Source organism: Lampetra planeri, chromosome 3, assembly GCF_965212315.1.
Source record: "Lampetra planeri chromosome 3, kcLamPlan1.2.h2, whole genome shotgun sequence".
In the NCBI taxonomy this organism is placed as follows: domain Eukaryota; kingdom Metazoa; phylum Chordata; class Hyperoartia; order Petromyzontiformes; family Petromyzontidae; genus Lampetra; species Lampetra planeri.
The window spans coordinates 19,461,053-19,484,144 of record NC_136109.1 but is presented as its reverse complement, the minus strand read 5'-3'; the positions used below and the strand labels follow the sequence as shown (position 1 = coordinate 19,484,144).

General features: G+C 51.3%; 1 protein-coding gene across 1 annotated transcript; it reads left to right on the top strand.

The window, feature by feature from the left end:
• Positions 1 to 5,865: 5,865 nt before the first annotated feature.
• On the top strand, positions 5,866 to 23,092 carry LOC144739917 (phospholipid phosphatase 2-like). The gene is made up of 7 exons (XM_078622800.1): positions 5,866 to 6,962; positions 14,746 to 14,900; positions 18,211 to 18,357; positions 18,933 to 19,063; positions 20,491 to 20,548; positions 21,669 to 21,845; positions 22,202 to 23,092. Exons 1-7 carry the CDS (start codon positions 6,872 to 6,874, stop codon positions 22,415 to 22,417), a joined length of 975 nt encoding a protein of 324 aa, XP_078478926.1. The 5' UTR covers positions 5,866 to 6,871; the 3' UTR covers positions 22,418 to 23,092.

Genomic DNA, 23,092 nt, shown 5'->3' with positions numbered 1-23,092 from the left:
ACGGGGGATCTTTGTCTGTGTGCGTTATATAAGCAGACAAACCAGTTTGTTAAACGATTGCGGTGTTTGTGAGTGTGCATATGTCAGTGTGTCTGTGTTGGGAGTGGTGGCGCAATGGTTATCGCACTGCGCAACTCAACCGGAGACCCGAGTTCGATTCCCGCTCAATACCAACAACGGTGACGAATATTGTAACCAGTCCTGGGCCACCCCTAGGTCGACTCAGCATTAAATGAGGAGTACCTGGTGCCGGACGCTGCGTCGGCCACCCATCCCCGCGTGTGCCACTCAAACCTTCATAGGTGCTCTTGCCCCCACATCCTGTTAAAGGCTACACCGCCGGGGGGGGGGTCTTTGTCTTTGTGTGCATGTGTCAGCGGCAGTGACGCAGCGATTAACGTTACCCGACTATCGCTAACCAATGCCCCAGCAACCCAAGTTAGATTCCATGGCCACCAGTAACCAGTTCTCTTAACCTGCCTTGAGCCTCCCCCAGGGTTACATTTAAATCAATACCTGGCGCCCCCTATGACGACAAAGTGGGGAGACAATAGCACTGCGGAGACAATGGCGCGGGGAAGACAAAGGCGTTCGGGCGTGGTCCTGGCCGCACCGCTGCCATGTCGGCCTTAATAGGTGCTCGTCAATAGCACTTGCCCCCAGTCTTCCCGGTTGACTTAGTGTGGGTGTGTGTGTGTGTGTGCTCGATAGCTTACAGCACTTGTCCCAACAGCCTGTTAAAGGAAACGCAAGGGAACCTTTGTTTGTGTATGTGTGACTCAGGGCTCGGTGTGTGTGCGTGTATGAATGCGTATTGAATGTTTAATGTTGACTCACTGAGTCTCGATGCCGCTTGGAGGATGTTTGGATTTGGAATATGAAACAATCCTGTGGCCAATGACAATGGTTGTGGCTGTCGTGATAGTCACCTACCCATGATCTGATGTGAACCACCGCAGATTCGTGCAATTCCCAAACCTGCTGAAGACAGGTGGATTCGTGAATCATCTGTGTGGACCATTTTAGTGGGTGGTGGGTTCTTTGGTTTCCTCCCTCGTGCATAACCGTTCTTAAAAAGAAATTGGCCAAACTACCAATGCATAAATAATAAGACAGTGACAACTAATGCCCTTTATTTCAACAGCAACGCCTCATTGAGACTCAAGAATATTTTTTTCCACGAGAGTCCAATACTGTATTGGGAGCTTGAAATTACACGCCGGTAAAGCAAGTGATCGATATCCCATATCGAGTGGGCTTGGGTACAGGACACGTCGCCAAAAAGCGGTGATCGTTTGCGACAGAGACACCGACGAGTCACCATGGGGTGGCAGCCAAGGGAGGAAACGCAGCTCGTGTGTGCAGATAGATGAATTGTTGCATCGTACAAGGACCGTGAGAGATAACGAAGGCTCATTCAGCAGTGGGTTAATCATGTCTGATGAATTGTTGCATCGTACAGGACTATTATTACTTTTATTAATTTTTATTTCATTTTTTACCTACGTGACTTTACCGAAAAAACTAAGAGTATGAATCCTTGCAGTTACGAAAGCTTAAAATCTAGAATTAATCATGTCTGATGGTATAGGTGTAACTCTTTGGTTCTTTATGGTAAAGTCACGTATAAAAAGAAAATAATTAATTAAATACTAATTTAAATAATTGCAGGTGCTATTATTATTTTCTTTATTATTTTCTCTTTCTATGTGACTTTACCGAAAGAACCAAAGAGTAATTCCTGCAGTCACGAAATTTCCAAATTAAGTTTGGTATAGGTGTATATGTGTATAGGTGTAGTGTTGTGTGTGCAGTGTCTACACATGTTGGGGAGCGGTAGCGCAGTTATTTGTGCGCTGCGCTACGGACTAAACGACCGGAGTTCGATTCCCGCTCACAGCCAACCACCAGTGACGATTATTAGAAATCGGTCCTGTGCCTCCTCTAGGTCGACTCAGCCTCAAATGAGTACCTGGTGCGGTGTGTAAAAACATCGCCACTGAGGAGACAAAGGCGGTTGGGCGTGGTGCTGGCCACACCACCCCTCGTGTGCCGTGCTGGCCTTCATAGGTGCGAGCTAACAGCACTTGCCCCAACAGTCTGAGCGGGCTATACAGCGGTGTCTGTGTGCATCGCCATCGTTCAAATCTGACATGCCTAAAAATCGCTTTTTTCGGGTCCAGAGTTCAGGGTCTGGAATTTTGACGACGAAGAAAACACGTCGTGATAACTGCACGCAGTAACTGTCAGCTTGCCAGGGTTGCTCAGGGGGCGAGGTGTGTGTGTGTGCATTTTAGGCTGAGACAACCTCCACTCCGCCCAAGTAAAACCTTGCGTCGACCCCGTCTCTCGCGTTCGGTTACCGTGCATCACGTGGTCATCGACTCCAACCTCATACGTTTATTTTTCAAGGTCAAAAGGTCAAAGTGTAGGCCCCCACGATTCAAGTTAGCGAACGTGGCACGGGAGTGAAGCTAATTGTCAGTTCGTGGCACAGAGTCAGATATGGAAATGGCAGTTTGACACGTTTATTGTGGAAATGCCACGTTCTCATTGCCGTGGGTCATTTTTGTACACAGGAAGACCACCGCTAACTTATCACAGAGTGGCACATATTCTCTGGCCTCTCTGGGTTTCTCCCACAGTAAAACAACAAAGTTACCCAATAAGGAAATGAGTAAAGACCCCATTACTACATAAACCGCGTCTTTAGGGGGGAGTGCTACCGCTTTGGTGAGAAGGAAGCTACCGCGCTCGGGCCAGGAGTGATGGCCGCCTCAATGTTTACGGTGCAATGTCTCTGTAGGTTTTTTTTTGTCGACAAAGGAGTAAGGCGCAACCAAAGAAGGTAAACACGCCCCGAGAGGACGAATCGATGAGGAAATCGGCTCCTCGTGTGCAGGAGCGAGACGGGTCGCTACATCGCAGGGCCCTGGGAGAGACGGAAGACGGCATGGGGAGACCTTCATCCAGCAGTGGATAGCTCATGGTGGTTGTTGTTGTTGGTGATGATGATGTTACGAGTCGCCCGCGCAGTCATTTGATTGGCAGACGTCAGGGACGCCATTTGCTTTTAGATGACTCTATCGATTGTACTATATAGCGTATCACTTTGTATGTCTCTTACATAACCATTCGCTATAATTTATATAATTTTGCACGTAAGTTGTTTTCATTCGAATTAATTGATTCTTACATACACCAGTCCAACCATGTGCCACGTGCAATGCCACTTTTTTTTTACCCAGAAAAGCCTGACTCATTCTCAAGACCAATCTTTCAGGATGGTCACGTTTACATTGGGATGTTTGGCCAATTTCACTAATGAGAGTTTAGCTTCGTACGAGCTGAAACTGGAGCACCCGGAGAAAGCCCACCACCACCTCCACCACGAAATACAAAGAAGAGGGGATTACACTCACCACTGGGTGCCACCTACAGCACCTGGCAAGCCCTGGCAGCCACCCATCGAGGCGCTGCACTGAGCGGGCTCGGCCCTCTGCGTAGTTTCCAAGATCCGACGAGCGATCGGACGCACGCAGGGTGATTTGGTCATAGGTCACATGTTGGGTTAGCGTAAGAATGTGATAGCAATCGTCAGAGTATACCCACAGCCCTGCATTTAGACATCACAAAGCGGCACTACCAGTCCAGTAAGTGAGCCTCATATCTCGCTGGCGCATCACTGCGTATTTCCGAAACACGAAACGGGTCGTGTACGATCAACATATCTACGAAAAGCCACACCGGGGGGTGTATTTCACCGCTTACAGCCTCTCATGATACATTTTAGGTCCCATAAACTTTTTTATAAAAAAAAAACGACAAAACCGCTGAGGCGGTCTCGACTTATCTGAGTCTCATCAGCAGGGAGTGGCCGCTTTAACAAACTGCTGATGCTAGGGGGGCAAGAGGTGTCCCAAGAACAGCAAGATCCACAAGAAAGCCCCCGGCACGCGCGCAGGAATTCACAACAGTCGCTTATCTCCTCCGCTCACGCTATTCTCCCCTTCGTGCGTGCATGTTTTCAGGAATTGTTATTAAGTTTCATTAGTATTAGTATTATTATCGTTTTGCTTGTTTAGACTGAGTCTCAAGACCATTTTTCACGAGGCCCCTTGCTAAGCTTTTGGACTATGGTGGGGTGGGGGATTGATGATATTGCTGTGTGTAGTCCAAATTGAGTAATTTACACGAATTGCGGTATTTGGCCATTAACATGTAATTTAGTTACATTTAGATTTTTTGTTTGTTTTATATATCGGAGGAAAGGAGATAACCCGGAGGAAATCCATGCAGAACATGGGAAGAACGCAGGAACTGCGCATGCATGGTAAGGTGTGCCCAAGTCAAGAATCGAACCCAGGGCCTGAGTTGCTATGCATGTTACCACATCGCCACCCTGATGCCCACCAATCAATGCGCTCCATACAATGTACACAAGATGATAGGCGTGGGTTTGTGTGTAACGGCATGTTTATCGTGTGTACGTACAGCATATGTGTGTGTGTGTGCGCACGTGGGGAGCGGTGGCGTGATGGTGAGCGCACTGCACGGCCAAAGTTCGATTCCGAGTCACGGCTAACATCAGTGGCGAGTAATGTCCACATCTTTATGATGTGCATAGCTCCCGAATCTTCGTCTGTTCCTGAAGAAGCTCCCAGAATGTGGAGTGAAACGTCGGACGTTGTGCCGATCAACACGCGGTGCAACCCCAAATCACATCAGAGAAACGAAGAGCACAACCGCGAAAAACCCATGCGGCGATATCAGAAACTGTCCCTGTGCATCTCCAGGTCGACTCAGCCTTAAATCAGTACATAGTGCGGTGTGTAAACTTAAGCACTGCGGAGACAAAGACGACCGAGCATGGTTCTCGGCACACCACAACCCGCTCGTGTGCAGTTCTCGTCTTCATGGGTGCTCGAAGACGTGGGGTTTTACCATCACCCCCACGGAAACTGAAGACACCTGCCTGGGTAGCCTCTACAGCACTGAGCACTCCCCTCGAGTAACGGGGCGCTTGCCCGTCAACCCATGGCACGTGACCTGGGTCTGTCCCGCGACCACCTCGTGCCAGAGAGCCGTTGACACTTCACGTGGCCTCAAAGTGCACCTAGCCTGGCACAAGCGCCGCGGTGACGTCACCGCCACTGAATGGCGAACTGCTGCCGTTGTTTTTGGATGAGGGCTTCCCGCACCTGGGCCGTGTCGCGTGCTCGCGGCCACCACGATCTCTGCCTTAGCAACGGAGATCTCGCTCACAATCAATCAGTCGAGCGGTAATTTCTCTTAATTGGCTGCGTAACGCCATGTGGAGGAGCTACCTGGCTTGTCACTCCACACGAAGCCCCGAGGTCTATTTATCGGCCACTGTTTACGCTTACCTTTAAGTGGAGGGGGGGGAAACCTGGGGCCGGCTTGAAACATTCAGCCTGACCTGCCGAACGATCCCTCCTGCGGTTGGCCTGGCTACATCTGCGTGAGGAGCTCACACATCTAATATAATTGTATATCAACAGAGCGCTTTTACTGACGGCGTTTGACATACAATGACAAAAATGTGACAATAGAATGATTTAGATGGTAGAGATCGTGCAACGGTTAAGGAATGAGAGATATGGGGGTACTTAGAGGTCACGAAAAGGTAAGGGAGGGGGGGAAGGAGTGGAGGAGCGAGGGAAGAGAATGGGCAACGTAGAGGAGGCGAGGCTTTAAGAGAGGCAACGTCTCAATGCGCAGGGAGCTTTATTTCAGTGGAGGGGGTGCAAGGAGGGGAGCAGGACCGAGAAAGGGATTTGGGCACGGGGAGAAGGGGGGTGCACAGAGAGACAGATCCTCGACAGATCTGGACTCGTGTGAGTGGACTCATCCAGCAGGCGAGGCTGCGTTGGCTGGGCGGCGTAGTCCGCGTGGCCAACCAACGCTTGGCCCATGCAGCGGCGTCTGTTTGGCCGGATCGAGGGGGCTCAAAAGGCGCTCCGCGGGCTTGAGAGGAAATGGGAAGATTTGAGGTGATTGGAGTTTGCCGATGACTGGTACCAGCGCTGTCAACATCGACCTCTGTGCAGGAGGGGGAGGTTCGTGAAGGACGTTGCTACTGGGCTGCGGGAGTCAGTCGTCCTCCAGCAACAACGGAGGGCAGAGGAGCGACGCTCACAACAACAAGCATCAGCAATGGGGAAACAAAGGCAGTCCGGGAGTGGTACCGGCCTTCCTAAGCGCTCGCTAATACAGCACTTGCCCCAACAGCCTGCTCAAAGGCTATACTGGGGATCTTTGTCTGTCACACAGGTATGCATGCAGGCGCGTGTACGTGACGGTTCTTATCAAGAGCATCCACAACGAACCCCGCCCATGTTTCCCTCCATCCCTCCCACTCTGCCTCCTGGTTCTCTCTCTCTCCCACGCGCCCAGGTGTGATCACACGGGCACACGCTCTCACCCAGACACGCTGCACACGTCCACGCGGACGCATACACACACACACCTCGCTCGTACACATTCTAATACACACACACACTTTCTTATACACACAATCTCCAGCATACAAACTGTTATAAACACACGTGTACATGCATAGGTACTCGGGATCACACAGACATACATGCTTACATAGCAACTATACCTTTAACACAACGCTCAGTAACGCACACGCTCTTTCATACACGCAGGCAAACTCTATAAAGACAAAGATCCCCCGTATAGCCTTAACAGGTTGTCGGGGCAAGTGCTGTTAGCGAGCACCTATTATCCACAAAGACAAAGATCACCCGTATAGCCTTACACACACTGTTGAGACATGTGCTGTTAGCGAGCACCTATTACACACACTCACTCACGAACACACAAACCCGCACCCTCTCTACTCATGGATTCCCAACTGGACCGGGACTCCCCATCTCGTTGCCAACGAATCTGCGGCTCCTTTGTGCTTCTCGACATCGCGTGCCTCCTCATAGGTGAGCATGCAGAGCCTTAATAGGCGCTCGCAAACTTCCCCCACTCCCTTCCCCCAATCTCTCTGTGTCTCGGTTAATGCCTGCGCGTAGTGGTGAGCGGTGGTGTAGCGGTCAGCGCGCTGCGCTACGAAGCTGGCGACACGAGTTGGATTCCCGCTCACGACCAACACCACCAGTGACGATTGTCTGAACCGGTCATGGGCCTCCCCTAGGTCGACTCAGCCTCAAATGAGCACCTGGTGCGGTGTGTAAACATCGCCACTGGCCGAGACAAAGACGGCCGGGCGTGGTGCCGTGCCGGCCTTCATAGGTGCTGCTACTCGCTAACAGCACTTGCTCCAACAGTCTATGAAGGCTATATATGGGGGATCTTTGTCTTTGTTTTGTAGTCGCGAGGAAGGGAGCGGTTTGCGCAGTGGTTACCGCATTGCTCCATACAATTCCGGTTACAATTTTTATGATTCCCGGCCACGGCTATTACCAGTGGCATAGTTCGACTCGGCCATGAACGAGTAATCTGGCGGTACGGTGCGTCAACATTAGCACTGGGGAGACGAAGGCCGCCCGATGTGGATCTGACCACACCACGCTGCTCCGTGGTGCGCGCCGTTCCGGTCTTCATCGGTACATGCGCACAACACTCGCGCCAGCAGTGGATGTGTCTATACAGGGGATCTTTGCTATTGCGCGTTGTGTGGGTCTGTGTGCGTGTGTGTGCGCGTGGATTCGTGTGCGGTGTGGGGCATCTTCTAAAGGAAGGTTTGTGTTTATACGGGGCACCGCTTAGCCAGAGTCATCATCGCAACTCATCTGGGGCTGATACAGAGTACTGACGCTCAAACATTGGGGTTCGCGGGAGGTGTGTGAACGCCGCTATGGGAATGTGGAATCTCCACCGCTGGCTCGAGGTAGCCAATTATATCGTCCATGGGCCACAGCAGAAATCGGTACCACCTAAGGTAACACACCTTTAGTAGGTCCCCATGTATCTGCACGGCCAACGAGAGTGGACTAATTTTCTTGATAACCTCACTTATACGACTTATCACATAATTCACTGTTATTGGCCACATTAAGGAATTAGAACCGCTAAAGTAAATTTTAGACTATTTAATTGATCAGATAAGGCCCACTGAGCGATGTAGCTCTCTTTCACAAGCAACGGAGTGGTTAATCGTTTGCAAATGTATATCAGAATCCAAATACTCTGAACGCGTGTCTCTCTAAATATGGAGGGGGAAACTGGAGTACCCTGAGAAAAATCGACGCGACCACGGGGAGAAAGCGACACCGCCAACTCCAAACATACAGCAGCAGGCGTCAGGGTCGGGATCGAACCCACGACCTCTTGCACACCAGGCGAGGGAGTTAACATCTCCTCGCCACCTCGTGTGGTACCGACAAGTGAAATGTCTGCTCTGGGCACGTGGACTCTCTGGCAGATGATCGATGCTGCTGCACCCTCTCATTGTAGTGGGTCGGGGGGTGGTACAGTGTGACTCTTAGAACGACTTCGAGTTTATAGGATTAAAGTCTCTTCGCGGATAATTGGCCGTGGTTGAGGACGCACTGCCCTGAATAAGTTAACAATTCACTCCTGTCGCCCCCGTCCCCCCGCCCACCTCTCACCGGTTTCTCGCCTGGATTAGATTGTCAAGTGTCGGGCGTCAAACAATGTATTCAACAATGCATTCGGTTCTTGTTTTTGTCTGGATGTCGTTCGTCCCTTATCGCTTGCATTGTCTGCCGTGTTTCTCTCATCTCGCGTTGTGCAGTTCCCTTCGCACCGTTACCCTAAGCGTGACAATTAGAATGCCGTGGAGTATTCCTCTTACAGAATCGTTTGCCATTAATTCTAGATTTGAAGCTTTCGTGACTGCAAGGATTCATACTCTTAGTTCTTTCGGTAAAGTCACGTAGGTAAAAAATGAAATAAAAATTAATAAAAAAATGAAATTAAAATTAATAAAATAAAAATATATAAAACACAGAATAAATAAAGAATATGAAACTTTATAAAATCACTTTTTATTTATTTATTTATTTTAATTAAATGTTTTACCTACGTGACTTTACCGAAAGAACTAAGAGTATGAATCGTTTGCCAGTCCACTGCTGGATGAGGACCCCCTCCCCCCACCCCACCCCACCTCCCCACGACGTCTCGTGCACGCGAGTTATTTGACCATGCATCTACTTCACCACGTGACCGTTGCCAGGTGGTGAACGCGGGGAGGTAATCGACGTTACGCGGCATTGACGGTGCAATGGTGCTCGCTAACCGGACATCATCTGTAGGAAAAAAAGAGATGCATAGGTCGTCAGATTCTTCCAGTCGAAATAAAGATCCTTATTCCGATGCTAAAGATTCTGAACTGCGATAGTTGTGTTGGTCAATGGGTGCTGTAGTCTGGCTCTCTGAGCTGCGTCTATTGACGAGACACAATCATCCCTCGGAGTGCCGTCGCCTGCCACTCTGAACCTCGGACACCGAATCTTAGGAATCCCAAGGGGTTCACTCTTGGAAATGATCACTGACCCGTAAGACTCACTCTCGAGCCAGAGCCGTTGACTCTTTAGATGACTCTCTCGAGCCAGATGCGTTGACTCTTTCGGAAGTGACTAATGTCCCCGCAAATGTATATCGATCGATCAGGTTTTCATCCAATCACAGACCGTCCTCGGGTTGCAGTCGACGAATTAAGAAGGGAAGCCACATTCCATGGTTATTTGGGTTAGGTTTTCGGGTTCGAGACACGAGTACATGCGAGACTGATTTTCTTGCCACGAATCTGTGGGGATGGTAGTCTCGGACATAACACTGAGCCCAGAGAATAGCGGAGGCGCTGCACGAGTCTCCACAACCACGGGGGAGCGTGCTGGCTCGCTTCTCAAACCGGCCCTGGACGCACGAGTGTGTGTTCGCACAGCAGTCTGGGTCAACATTCCAAACGGTCTCGGTACCTGGGCTCCCAGGCTCGGTTTTTAAACTCAGCCGTGCGTTTTTATCTGGGCTGACCCTGGAAAACGACCGCGGGGAGCACATGCAAACTCCAAATATACAGCAGCAGGCGTCAGGGTCGGGATTGAACCCACGAACTACTGCATACCAGGCGAGGTAGTTAACATCTCGCCACCGTGGTTAGAAGTTAATGCTGAGGTCGTTGGGCCATGCGGTGGCCCCCAGGGGAGATGTCGCGGATGTCTGTGGCGTTGCCCGTGTATGGGCGACGCCGGCAAGCGTCAGATGATGCGCTCCACGGTTTGGTCCGACGCGACAGAGCAGCACCATGGGTCACGGAGCGTGGGAACCCAGATCTGGGAACTGGTGCCGAACCACAGCAAGATCTGGGGTTGTTCCCGGTGGTCATGGAAACGAGGAATTTTCCAGACTCTGCGAGATGTTCGTTGGGTCACGTGAAGCGGAAATCCCATGCGCGTGGTTTCACCTGTGGAATGAGATCAGGTGGGCGATTGTGGTGATGCGGGCGATGGGGGCGGAGGAGCGGAGAAGGATAGATGCGGGCAAGGGGTTGGGGGGGGAGAATAAGGAGATATGGGCGAGGAGGTGGAGGGTGGAAGCAGTGAAAGAGTGAAGGGGGTGGAGGAGGAGGTGGGAAAGTGAAGGGGATGAAGGAGGTGGAAGAGTGAAGGGGGTGGCGGTGGCGAAGAGTCATCAGAGGCACGAGGCTCATCTTCACCGTTTGGGGTTAATGCGTCGTTTATTCTCACAAACGTTATTTGGCAAATCGATTCGATGTATAAACATGTGATGTATACCTAACCCCAAAGAGACCTTTCTTACACGCGAACAGGATGCATATTTAAATGCCGTCATATATTTGGGAAGCGGTGAATGAGGTTCATGTCGAAATCGGCCACACGCGATGGATTTTATGCAATCACGGTTACAGTCAGCACGCCGATGGATAAATCCCGTGAAATAACAGCACGCGTCCCCACGAGTGCTCGTCACATCTACGAGAAAAAAAACACATTTCTGGAAAAAACAGTGAGTCACTCAACTAATTTGAATAAAGAGATGAAAATATTCGAATAAGTTTAATTGCCTATGATCAAACCACCGCAGTGCGGCCCGATCTCGTCAGATCCATGAAGCGAAGCAGCGTTGAGTCAAAGTCGCTCGCGGATGGGCAAACACCACGCACAAAACAAGCGTCATCGGCTGCTGCGGAGTTAGGTTATGGGCAACAGTGCAGCGGTGCAGCACAATCCATTGTTGCACTGTTCTATGCTCCAACATATGATCCCCCACCTTTGCCAATCCCTCACTGAACAGCGCGGTGAGAAGTATGGTCAACCAAAAATCCATCCATAACCCGCACGATAGGGAGAGCCCCTGATTCAGCGGTGGATTGACAAGCGGGCCGTAGGTGTCACAACCTCGATCTGCTCGGTCAAGAGCCTCTGTGCTACGCAAGGGCGCGCAAAGGTTATAACGCCGTCAATGCCAAGTGGCTTCGAGTTTCACTTTTACTAGAACCCATTGTGGAGGAAGAATGCACCCCCGACGGCGGCTCTTGTCCCACCCAGACTTGCACAGAGGGCATCTCTGCCACCCACGCAGTAGCGTGGTTGGCATGGGCCCTGGTGCGAGGTAGGACATGAGCCCCCCAACCTATCCAATGACCTCCCCCTTCATTGCCCGGTGCTGGGAGACGGCAGTGGTGTCACTTTTTGGACACCGTCGCCCCGTCTTGATGCGCAAAAACGCCAACAAATTGCGCTCACTTCAGTTGGCGGTTGACGTTCGAAGTGAGAACTGCGACCCTCAAAGGAAAGGAGCTGCCCCCCGTAGTCGCCCCACAGCCCCCCCCCCCCCCTCGCCCCCCGTGATCCGTGGATCAAACAAATCACTCTAAGACACCGGTGTGTGGCAGCAAGAGCAAGTTGATGCGAATGCTATCGCAAGAGGTCACACGTTTGGCACGACGGTCCTTCGCCGACTATGCGTGATGAATTCAATACCTGGCATCCTCACCGTGCAGTTGCACCGCTTGCACACTCTGCGGCCACCATGGCTCCTGTCTTTACCCACACCTATCGATTTTGGGTCATTCGGCGTACGGAACATCGACGGCGAAAATTGAATAACAAGCTGAGAAAGTGAGCAAAGAGGCATGGCGAGCTGCGTGTGCTGGGTTGGCGCTGGGAGGCCGGAAGAGGAACACGTCGAGAAGAGGTCCCACATGTTGGAGACATCTTGCTGCCTATGGAACAAGCTCAGTGGGCACGGGCAGAGCAAGTCGCAAGGAAGGGCAAGTTTCAGGTCAAGTTCATGTGTGGCGAGATGTTAACTACCTCGCCTGGTATACAGGAGGTCGATCCCGACCCTGACTCCTGTATATTTGGAGTTTGCGGTGTCGCTCTCCCCGTAGCTGTGTGGATTTTTCTCCGGGTCCTTCAGTTTTTCCCGCCACATTTAGAATCAACATGCGTTGGCTGTTGTACATTCCACGCGATAAGCCACTTCGTTGAGCATTTGTGACCAGGTTGCTTCTGAAAAAGAGCTATATAGCTCAGCGGGCCTTACCGCTGATCTGAAACAAAATTGTTTAATTGAGTTTAGCCAGGTGGTCGAGACTAATGATGGAGTGGCAGTCAAAGGGGTAGTGATGAATTCATCTTGTGAGCTACATGGACCCGTCGCGTTGCGAGACAGAGAGATATTGGCGACGGCTCCGGTGAGGCCTTCATCCAGCAGCGGATAGATCAGGGCTGATAATACGCAAACTTACCGAGGGGTTCAATCGATTCAGTATTGCATCGGAACATCTGTGGTATCGTATTCACATAAATATTCAAGTAAGTGCACACCGAACAACGCTGTGCTGAGAATAAGAAATGAGCAACACGTGACGAATTCCATCCAATGACCCACAGCTCTAATCAGGACGATTTTGCAAACACAGATCGCAATGACCCAGCAGTGGCTGCTAAAGGAAGCAAAAGTCCCCCTTTGCAAAACGGGAAGTTTCTGAACTCTGAAACCGAAAAGAAGGTTTTTTTTTAATCCGTACTACTTCTTAATTAAAAACCCAGTGACATGTAGAGACATCCAAGAGACAACCCTGGGGTGGACAGTGAAGATTTGTGATCTCACACGAGAATAAATTAGCTGTCTGCTTCTTCCCCACTGCAGTATGAGTGTACAGTGCAGTGTTCTAAAGACCGTTGAAGGCTGCCTGATAACCAAAGCTCGGCCACGGCCTCAGAATTGCGACTACAATTTGTGCAAAATAAGGTTGAAGCTTCTGCCTGGCTCTGTGTAAAACTCACACGCTGAACACGTATATAGCATTTGAAATAGTACGAGTGTTAATGAACGTGCCCAATTGCATTGAACAGACACAATAAAAAATCCCTTAATTTCTCAAAGCAGATTTAAAAAAAAAGTATTTACACAACCCTGTATACTGATTTTCGATACGATAAAATGTTGTTGTGGACATATATTTGTGTTTTTCTCAAAACAATGCATCTCAATTGTGCTGTTTCAGTCTATTTTGTGGAACTAGATGAGAATTGAAGAGCAGAGAATAAGTCCTATATCCTGGTCTATTGGCACTATGTCATACGTATGTAATGAGCAGCATCCGAGTGATCGACTGTGTGTAGCCACTGGGCACAACACAGGCCAACACTTATTCTTCCTCACACTGAGTACAACACTAGATATTAACGTCTCAACTGGCTACACACAGCCGATCACTCGGCGTGGTCCCATCGCCCTCACTCGGCTACACTGCTGGCTGGCGGTGTGGCGATGACGGCGATGGATGGAAGCCACGCAAGAGATCTTCCACGTGGCCGGGTGACAGAGAGAGATGTCGGTGAACAGCGACACAGCCAGGACCCTGGACCCCACACGAGCCCAGAGCCCCGAGTTCGCTCCCCCTTATATCCCCCCAGGCGTGGCTAGGCCCCGCCTCCGGCCCCGCCCTCTCGTTGAACCTTCGAGCAGGTTCCCGGAGTATCTCGGCTAACCCCACCTTCCACCTTTGGCCCAGATACACCTCCTTCTCTGATTGGTTGTTAATTAACCTTGCCCGTAACCGTGATTCCCCTTCCAGCCAGTAGGTGTCACCCTGTCATTACACGTCGTGAGATGAAGTGATCCATTCGGAAATATCTCTCACGTTATTGCAATGTTGACTGGGTAGGCTTGTTCAGAGGTCTGTGCTTTGTGCTGGCACTGCTGAGAATCCTGGCTTCGAATCTGGGCTTCAACTACCGCCCGTGGTTTAACGGGGTTCTCTAGTGGAGTTAATGAGTAGACGCTAACCACGTGGCCACCAATGACTCAATTTGTTTTGTTATCACGTGACATTTGGTTTGGCTTATTTTTGGGAAGAATAAATATATTTACTAAGATATGTTTTTTAAACGTCAGTTTACCCGCAATGCAATGACCGTCAATTTTTAGTAGAGCATAGTAGAAAGTTGTGCCCCCATAGTGCGGAGAGAATGTATTGTTTGAATCTCAGAAGTAGTTATCTAATACAGTATCTGCTTCCGCGGGTCGTTAATTGAGGTACAAGAATGCACTAAATTACGGTATTCCAGCATTGTATGGCATGATGTCCATATAACAATCGAAATAAACATTTACAAAAATATGCAAAAATAGTTTTTGGTAAAAAAAAGGTTTCGTATGCATATTTGATAATCCACTGCGGTTTCGCTCACTCATCGCTGTGACCTCTGCCTTCTCTCCCCGGCCGCGTGACCCCCTCCCCACACCCCCCCCCCCCCCCGCTAGCCGCCCTGCCGTTCCTCGCGCTGGAGCTCAACATCGTGAGCCCCATTCACCGGGGCTTCTACTGCGGGGACCAAACCATCTCCTACCCCGTCACGAGCGACACGATCTCGGACGGAGCGCTCAGCGCCGGGGGGGTTCTCATCACCGTCGTCAGCGTGAGCCTCGCACAAACGAAGCAACTGGAGCACAACGCGCGCAGTCGTCGCCACAATACAATGCTGAGGATGCGTTCTTGGTAAACGGAGCGCTATACGCAACCGCGCTATTGGAGGTCATCATCACATGGTTCCAATGGAGATGCGTTAGCGACAGCGCAACCTATGAGCGATATATAAGGGCTTCATTGTTGTAATGGTAATAGCCTTAATATACTCCTTGAATGAGCTGTCTTTGTTGCAGTTAACGATATGATGGCTTGAGCAGAAGCCCTCGTATTCTCTGCATTCTTGAGAATGGTTCTAACCATTGGCGCAGCCAAACCCAAGCTGCGTCCAACATGAACCTGATGCTCTCCCACCTCCACGCGTCGTATCAACCTGCATTTTTACGTCCACACTGATGCTTTTCCTTGACTGTTTGGCCACATTGCCAGCACACTCGCTTGCCAGGCCTTCTTTCCCAGACACCATGGGTAATAAAATAAAACGTTATCACAATAAAGCAAAAACAGTTACCAAAGGTCGAGTGAACGAACGTTCAGCAGGAAGCGTTCAAGGCTGGCGGGCGGAGGCGGCGGGCGGCGGGGGGGGCGCTGATTTGCCCGAGGCCACTGGAGCGTGCGCCGCTCTTTTGCTGGCTGAACGCGCGCGGCTCGGAGGGTAGAGGGAGCATCGCGCGCCGCGTGTCCTCGCGCAGGAATTTTCCGTGCAGGAATTTGGAACTGCTCAGGAATTTGGAACCTCCAGGACAAAAAGCGTTTTAAGGAAACGGCATTAGAGGAGGCAGCGCCGCACCATAGGATCGGGGACGGTTCCACGTCAGACAGACATTGAGATCCATCTCGGGTTTTACAGCCAAGAAATCCATGTAGCTTGCAGGGATATGCAGTCTGTCAGGGACCCAGACCCACCTCGCCCCCCGCTCCCCACGGGAATTAATCATTGCACCCCCCCCCCGCGCCCCCGTAATTTCCTACAGTTCTCAAAACATTGTCCCCACTTTGCTGTACTGCCCCGTGTCAATCCACTGCTGGATGGAAGCCTCCCCCCCCCCCCCGCTGCAGGAACGAGGTGTGCCCTACTGGCCTTGGTCGGTATCAGCTTATTGGCGACACAAATACTCCCTTCCCAGCAACATATAATTGGTTGAAATTCGTTATTTGATAATCGTTAAATAACAAAACTCAACACGTCTCGTACCCATTTAAATGTAAACTATGAATAGTTATTATTTATCAGGTAAGGCCCACTGAGCTAAAAAGTTATTTTTCAGAAGTGACCTGGCCACAAATGATAGCTCAACGAAGCGGCTTATCATGTGTAAATGTATAGCAGCCAAATACTCGAAACGCGTGTTGATTCTAAATGTGGAGGGTAAAACCGGAGGACCCGGAGAAAAATCCACGCCACCACGGGGAGAACATGCAAACTCCAAATATGCAGCAGTCGTCAAGGTCGGGATCGAGCCCATGGATCTCCTGTAGACCCGGCGACATCTCGCCACTGTGGCGCCCGTGTCTTTAAGACACCGGTGCCCGCTGCTGAAGCAGTCATCGTTTGGCACGTTTGTTGTTCATGTGACAAATGTATTCATCGGCTGTGTTGGGTGGAGGGGGGGGTTATGACACATTTAATTGTCACGATCTGACCACAAAACAAAACAATTATAATAATAGTATTGGTCGCGAAAGCCTACGTGTTATATTTACGTTCGTCAGCAACACTGCCTCAAAAAGAACAGAAAGGTTAAATTGGTGACGCTTTGGGCAATGACCCCTTCCCACGTCAGGACGTAGATAGAGAGGTCAGAGATGTAGTAAATCTCTACCCTCGATGCCTTCCCAGCAGGCTGGCTCAGGCTACCTCGATGTCCAGAAGATCTCTGGCTTTGATCTTCCACGAGCCTCATGGTCCACCCTAAACCCCATTGGAACAAGCCATGGCAGGTGCGGATACCTGATGTACAAGTGGACAATTTAAAAACGCTCCAGTGTACGGCCGTGGTCATCCAGAGCAGAGGCCGTACGACGTAGGACGGCACAATACCCGATCCGCAAACACGACGGAGACATCAGAGGGACACGCTCCGCTGTCTCCTCACGCGGCTCTCCGGCTTTGACCACCTGAATGTGAAATTGTCGTCGCCGCTGCTCTGCAATCGACAAAAGCAGCCGGCGTGCGCGTCGTGGCGTTTGTCTGCCACACGGGGGCGCAGTGGAGGCGGCGCTATCCACTCACGAACGCCGTTGAGACGATCGGCCAATTCGTGATGAGGAGTGTTATTTTTCTTAGGTTTTTTCGGTAAAGTCACGTAGGTAAAAAATTAAAATTTATAAAAGTAAAATACAAATTTAATATTATTTTTATTTTACTTTTATTAATTAATTTTTTTTACCTACGTGACTTTACCGAAAATACCTAAGAATATGAATCATTGCAGTCACGAAAGCTTCAAATCTAGAATGAGGAGTGTTGATGAGTATGTAGACACAACAAAGGCTCATTCCTAACAGCGTGCTTCAGCCGCACCGAACCTCACAAACATAATATCCAGGGCCTACCTTGGCTCCTCCCACCCTCAGCCAGTATATATACAAGGACTGTTTTCTTGGAATTTCTTTCACTTGATACAGCAGTCGTGCTGTGGCGGTTCCATCTGAAGACGGAAGCTTGTGTTGCCTCCGAAACGTCGTTATTTTTATTTTATTTTTTATTTTACTTTTATTAATTTTTATTTTTATGTTTTACCTACGTGACTTTACCGAAAAAACCTAAGAATATGTACATAGCGGTTCGTGCAGATGACGTCGATGATGAACGGTGCTGATTATGATGATCGCCGATGTTGATTGAGGCTGATGATAGTCGATGCTCATTAATGCTGATCTATGCTGATGATGATATTTACTGATAATAATCGATGCTGATTTATGTTGATGACTGAAGCTGATAGTCGATGACAATTGATGATGCTGATACCGTTCGTGGTCGATGACGATGATGACAGTCGATGTTAAGAGAGAGAGTGTTCGCTGTGCGGTGCTCGCGGCTGCGCAGGTGGTGCTGGTGGAGTGCATCGATGACAATTGATGATGCTGATACCGTTCGTGGTCGATGACGATGATGATGACAATCGATGTTAAGGGAGAGAGTGTTCGCTGTGTGGTGCTCGCGGCACCGCAGGTGGTGCTGGTGGAGTGCATCGATGACAATTGATGATGCTGATACCGTTCGTGGTCGATGACGATGACAGTCGATGTTAAGAGAGAGAGTGTTCGCTGTGTGCTCGCTGCTCGCGGCACCGCAGGTGGTGCTGGTGGAATGCATCCGGGGCCGCTCCCAGCTGCGGCGGGATCCTCTGCGCGGAGGGAACCTGGTGCCGAACCTGTACCGCCTGGTGGGCTCCTTCCTGCTGGGGGCCGCGGCGAGCCTCTCCCTCACCGCACTCGCCAAGGTGCGCTGAGGGCCCACCGCCCATCGTCGGCGTCATCATCAGCAGCATCAGCATCATAATCATTACCACCATAGTCATCGTCACCATCGTCACCACCACCCACGTCATCAACACCACCCTCGTTATCATCACCATTATGGCCGCCATCATTCATCAACACCATTGTCACCATCATCATTACCGTCAACATCAAACCTGCTTCCTTTATTATTATTCCCTGTCTCCCTTTTCCTAATGTCTCCCCTGCATCTCATCTCCCATCGATCGTTGTCTCCTTGTGTTTACCCATATCTCCACGTGTCCTCCAATTCCCCCATCATTTTTCTCGTGCGCCCTCCATCTTATTGCGCCTTCCCCCTACCTCGGTGTGTCTCTCCCTGGGTCACCACGTCTCATCCTGTATCTGTCTTGGTGTCTCTCCCCACCTCCTCGTGCTTGTCTCATCCTGTGTCATCGTATCTCCTCTTACCTCCATGCCCCACGAAATATGTCTCCTGTCTGTCTCCTCCATCTCACGTCTCCCTCCCCCCCTCTTGACCCCTCCTGTGTACCCATCTCTCCCCGTGTCTCTGCAGACGTGGACCGGGCGTCTGCGCCCTCACTTCCTGTCCGTGTGCCGCCCGGACCCGGCGCTCACCGACTGCTCGCAGGGCTTCATCACGGAAGACGTGTGCACGGGCAACCCCAAGCTCGTGACAGAGGCGCGGTGAGAGAGTGTGGCAGCCCGTTTGTCAATCCGCTGCCGGATCGGCGCTCTCCCCCCACCTCCGTGCCTGTGTCGGTGTCGTGAGACTGAGTTGACTGCCACGCTGTTCAGTCGCGCGGGTTGGCTAAGGCAGAGAGCACAGGTGTAATCTCTGCACTCTCAGTCTCTGTGTAGAATAGGTACTGCATATTCTCAGATTAGCACGACGCATTGTAATTGATATGACTACATTAACCCTCCTCTGGTCTTCGCACCTGATAGGCTCACGATGATGACGTCAACTTTACTCTATTTAAGACCGAAAACAGGAAGACTTCTGCACAATCCTGGTAGATCGCCTGATGAAGCTGGTTGTAATCGCCAGAGAAACGTCGTACTCAAATTGTACATGTTGTGGGGTTTACTCTCCAACACACAAGCAGTGTGCGGAAGTAGTAACATGAAAACGCTGACTAATTGGCTGTGTCGAGTGGTGGCGGGCGAACGACACATTCATGTTTACCGCGATCTAACCCCACAAACACCTTTATTATGGACGATATCGGTCGCGAAAGCCTACTTCGTGTTAAACTGAGCACAGATGTACGACGGATATTGCTGGACTGGCCACGGCGGAGCACAATTCTGCAGCGTTGAATAAATGTTGACTCGTTCATGCATTTGGAGATGAGGGATCTGGGGATGTGGGGAGGCCGTAGAGGACAAAGTTGCCATCGTCGAGTCGTGATGATGTTGACGATGTTGACGATGGAGGCATGGGGTGCGTGGGGGGGGGGTCTCGGTGGCAGCTGGGGTGAGGAAGCGACGGGTGTGGGAGATGTTGGGCAGATGGAGGAGGTGTGAGGTCCTGGCGATGTTGAGATGTGTGGCGAGAGAACGAGAGGTCAGGGAGAGCTCAGGATCAACGACAACTCCAATGTGTCGCACATACTCTGCCAGTGTAAAGTCCGAGTGGCCGTGTCTGGATCTATAGTGTCAGAACCAGGAGTGTATTTCCCACTGAGTGGAGCTCATTGAGCTAGGACGCTTCTTTATCAAGGGCGACTCAGCCGGCAGACAACATCAAAGCATTCTGCAATTACATCTTTTTTTAAAAACGTAATAATCGCAATTATATTGTACAATCACATTCACACGTTCAAATTTCGTGATTTTAATAAGAGTGAGTTTTTATATGAGGATTGAGATGGCAGAATGGAGATGCAATGAGGCGTGCCTGGGGTGGCTCCAAAACCTTGGGTCAGCAACTTCTGTTAAATGTTTTTGATAAAAATTGTAGTGATTGCGGATCTACAGTGATCGTGGATCTAGAGTTGTCTTGGATCTGTAGTGATTTTGCATCTAGAGTGATTGTGGATCTATAGTGGTCGTGGATATGTGGTGGTCGTGGATCTGTAGTAATTGTGTCTGGACCTTTGTTTCCCCAGGAAGTCGTTCTTCTCTGGCCATGCATCCTTCGCAATGTACAGCATGGTCTTCCTCGTTGTGAGTACATGCGCGTGCGCGTATTCGTACGTGTGTGTGTGTGTACGTGGGGAGAAGTAGTGGAGTGGTTATCGCACTGCCCTGCAAACTCGGCTACCCGAGTGCGATTCCCGCACTCAAGGCCAACGGAAGTGACAATTATCAGAACGGTCCTGGGTCTCCCCTAGGTCGACTCAGCCTCAAATAAGTACAACTTGTTGAAATGTGTACACATTGCCACTATGGAGACAAAGGCAGTCGGGCGTGGTGCTGACCAACCACCACCTCGTGTGCCGTGCCAGCCTCCACAGATGCCCCAACAGTCTGTTAAGGTTCGACAAGGGGGTCGTTGTCTTTATGTTGTGTGTGTGTGCATGTTGGTGGGGAACAGTGGCGCAGTGTTTCACTCACTGCATACAATTCCCAATAAATGATTAACACCATTGTAAAGTGTTATCATCACCTGTACTGGGTCTCCCCTCGATGGACTCAGCCTTAAATGAACAACACTGGGGAAATTGCAATGACTGGGTGTGGTGCTGGAACCACCAATGCGTCCGTGATAGGATTAGGAATAACCCTACAAACCTGCCCCCTCATACTATATATGGGCCATTTTGAAAATTACATTTGAGCATTGGACCCGCGGAAAGAAATTGGGCTCACCCAGCGAAAACCCACCACGCATGCCACGTACGCAAAAAAAAAAACTGTCCCTATTTTGTTCCTTTAACTTTCTCCACCATGACGCGGACGATTACAGCACCAGGATGATGATGTTGTTGTTGTTGTCGCACGAAGGTTGCGGGGCGGCTACTTGTTCTGTGGGCCTGGCTGGTGGAGGAAGTGGCTCTCGGCTCGCCATGGGTGCCTGTTGAGCCTCCCAGAAATGTCGTCTCTGATAGCTCGTCCCCGTGTCCCAGAATCTCTGCGCCTCCGCATCCAAGTGTCCCGGCATCCCCGTGTCCCCATGCCCCGTGTTCCCACGTCCCCACGTCTCCGTGTCCCAGAATCGCTGTTTCCCCGCATCCCCGTGTCTCCATGCCCCGTGTTCCCACGTCCCCACGTCCCCGCGTGCCTGTGTCCTCACATCCCTGCGTCCCCACATTCCTGTGCCCCCCACACCCCCGTGCCCCCCTAGCTGTACGTGGAGGCGCGTCTGCGCTGGCAAGGGGCGCGTTCGCTGCGCCCGCTGCTGCAGGCCGTGGCGCTGCTGCTCGCCATGTTCGTGGGCCTCTCGCGCGTCTCCGACTACAAGCACCACGTGGGCGACGTCGCCGCCGGGTTCCTGCAGGGGGGCCTGGTGGCCGTGTTCGTGGTGAGGCTCGTAGGGGGGGGGGGTGGAGGGGGATGTGCAGGGGTACTGGGGTCGGGAGGGGGTTCACAGGTATCGCAGGGTTCAGAAAAGGAAGAGGCTCGTGGATCGAGAGCTGGGGGGGTGGGGGCATGTGAATTGCAAGGAGTGTGGAGATCACAGGGGGAGCAGGGATTGTTGGGGCACTAAGGCCCATTGGTGGCACATGACCTATGGGAGCACAGAGCATTTGGGGGCACAGAGACTGAAGGGGAGAGCTCCATGCTCCTGGAGATCTGGTTGCAGATCCAGAGCCTCGATTGAGATTTCGTCTGTGGATAAGCATCATCAACGAACAGAACCACCTCCCTCCCACACAGGTCTTCCACATCTCGGGCCTCTTCCCCCGGGAGGTGCGGCTGGAGTGGAGTCGCGTCCCCAGCCCAACGTCGAACCCGTCGCCTCCGTCCGCGGGGACCCCCAGCATCGGCGGCAGCGGCGGCAGCGGCAGCGGCGGAGGCGGCGAGGACCACCTCAACGGCAACGGGAAGCTGGCGGGCGACCTGGCGCTCACGGGGCGGCTCATAATGGCCTAAAGGGCCACAGCTTCGAGAGACGTTCATTGTTTCCCATCGCGGAGACTCGACGGGGGCCAACGCGCGGCTCACCTGGTCCGCTGCGTCCCCCGACGCTCGCAAAATCGAACACGGAGGCGACCGCATCCCCTGATGCATCGTCCCATAGCTGGCGCGATTTGAAATAGCCGATCGCTGTTGGGCAGCGTCGGTGTGGTTTATCTAATCATATCCCTGCGTTTGTTTGGACGATGGGCCCGCGGCTCACATGCAGACTGGGAGGGAAGCTTTGCATCTTAATGAAGCTCATGCCCTCCCGGTTGATGCGTCGCTGTCGATTTAATTTAAATGTTGATATAGCGACGACGGATGAGTTTGCGGCCGCACACATACGGGAGATCACAATCTGGTCTCTGGATAAGAGGGAGAGCTCTGGCGGTGTCACGCTGGGGCTTGAGTCGTCGGGCACGCGATGTCGGCTTCCAACGAAACTTGAACTTGATGTCGGCTTCCAACGAGCGGGGGGGGGGAACGTAGATCAATGGTGGGGAGGAAGAGCGACGAGGAAAGTGTGGGAGGAGGAGGAGGACTGCGGGGTGACCTTCATGCGACTCGTCCACTGCGAGTCCAGCTCCTGAGGACCCTCATGTTACTTTACAAGGCGGTGGTCCAAATGTCTTGTGACACCCCCCCCCC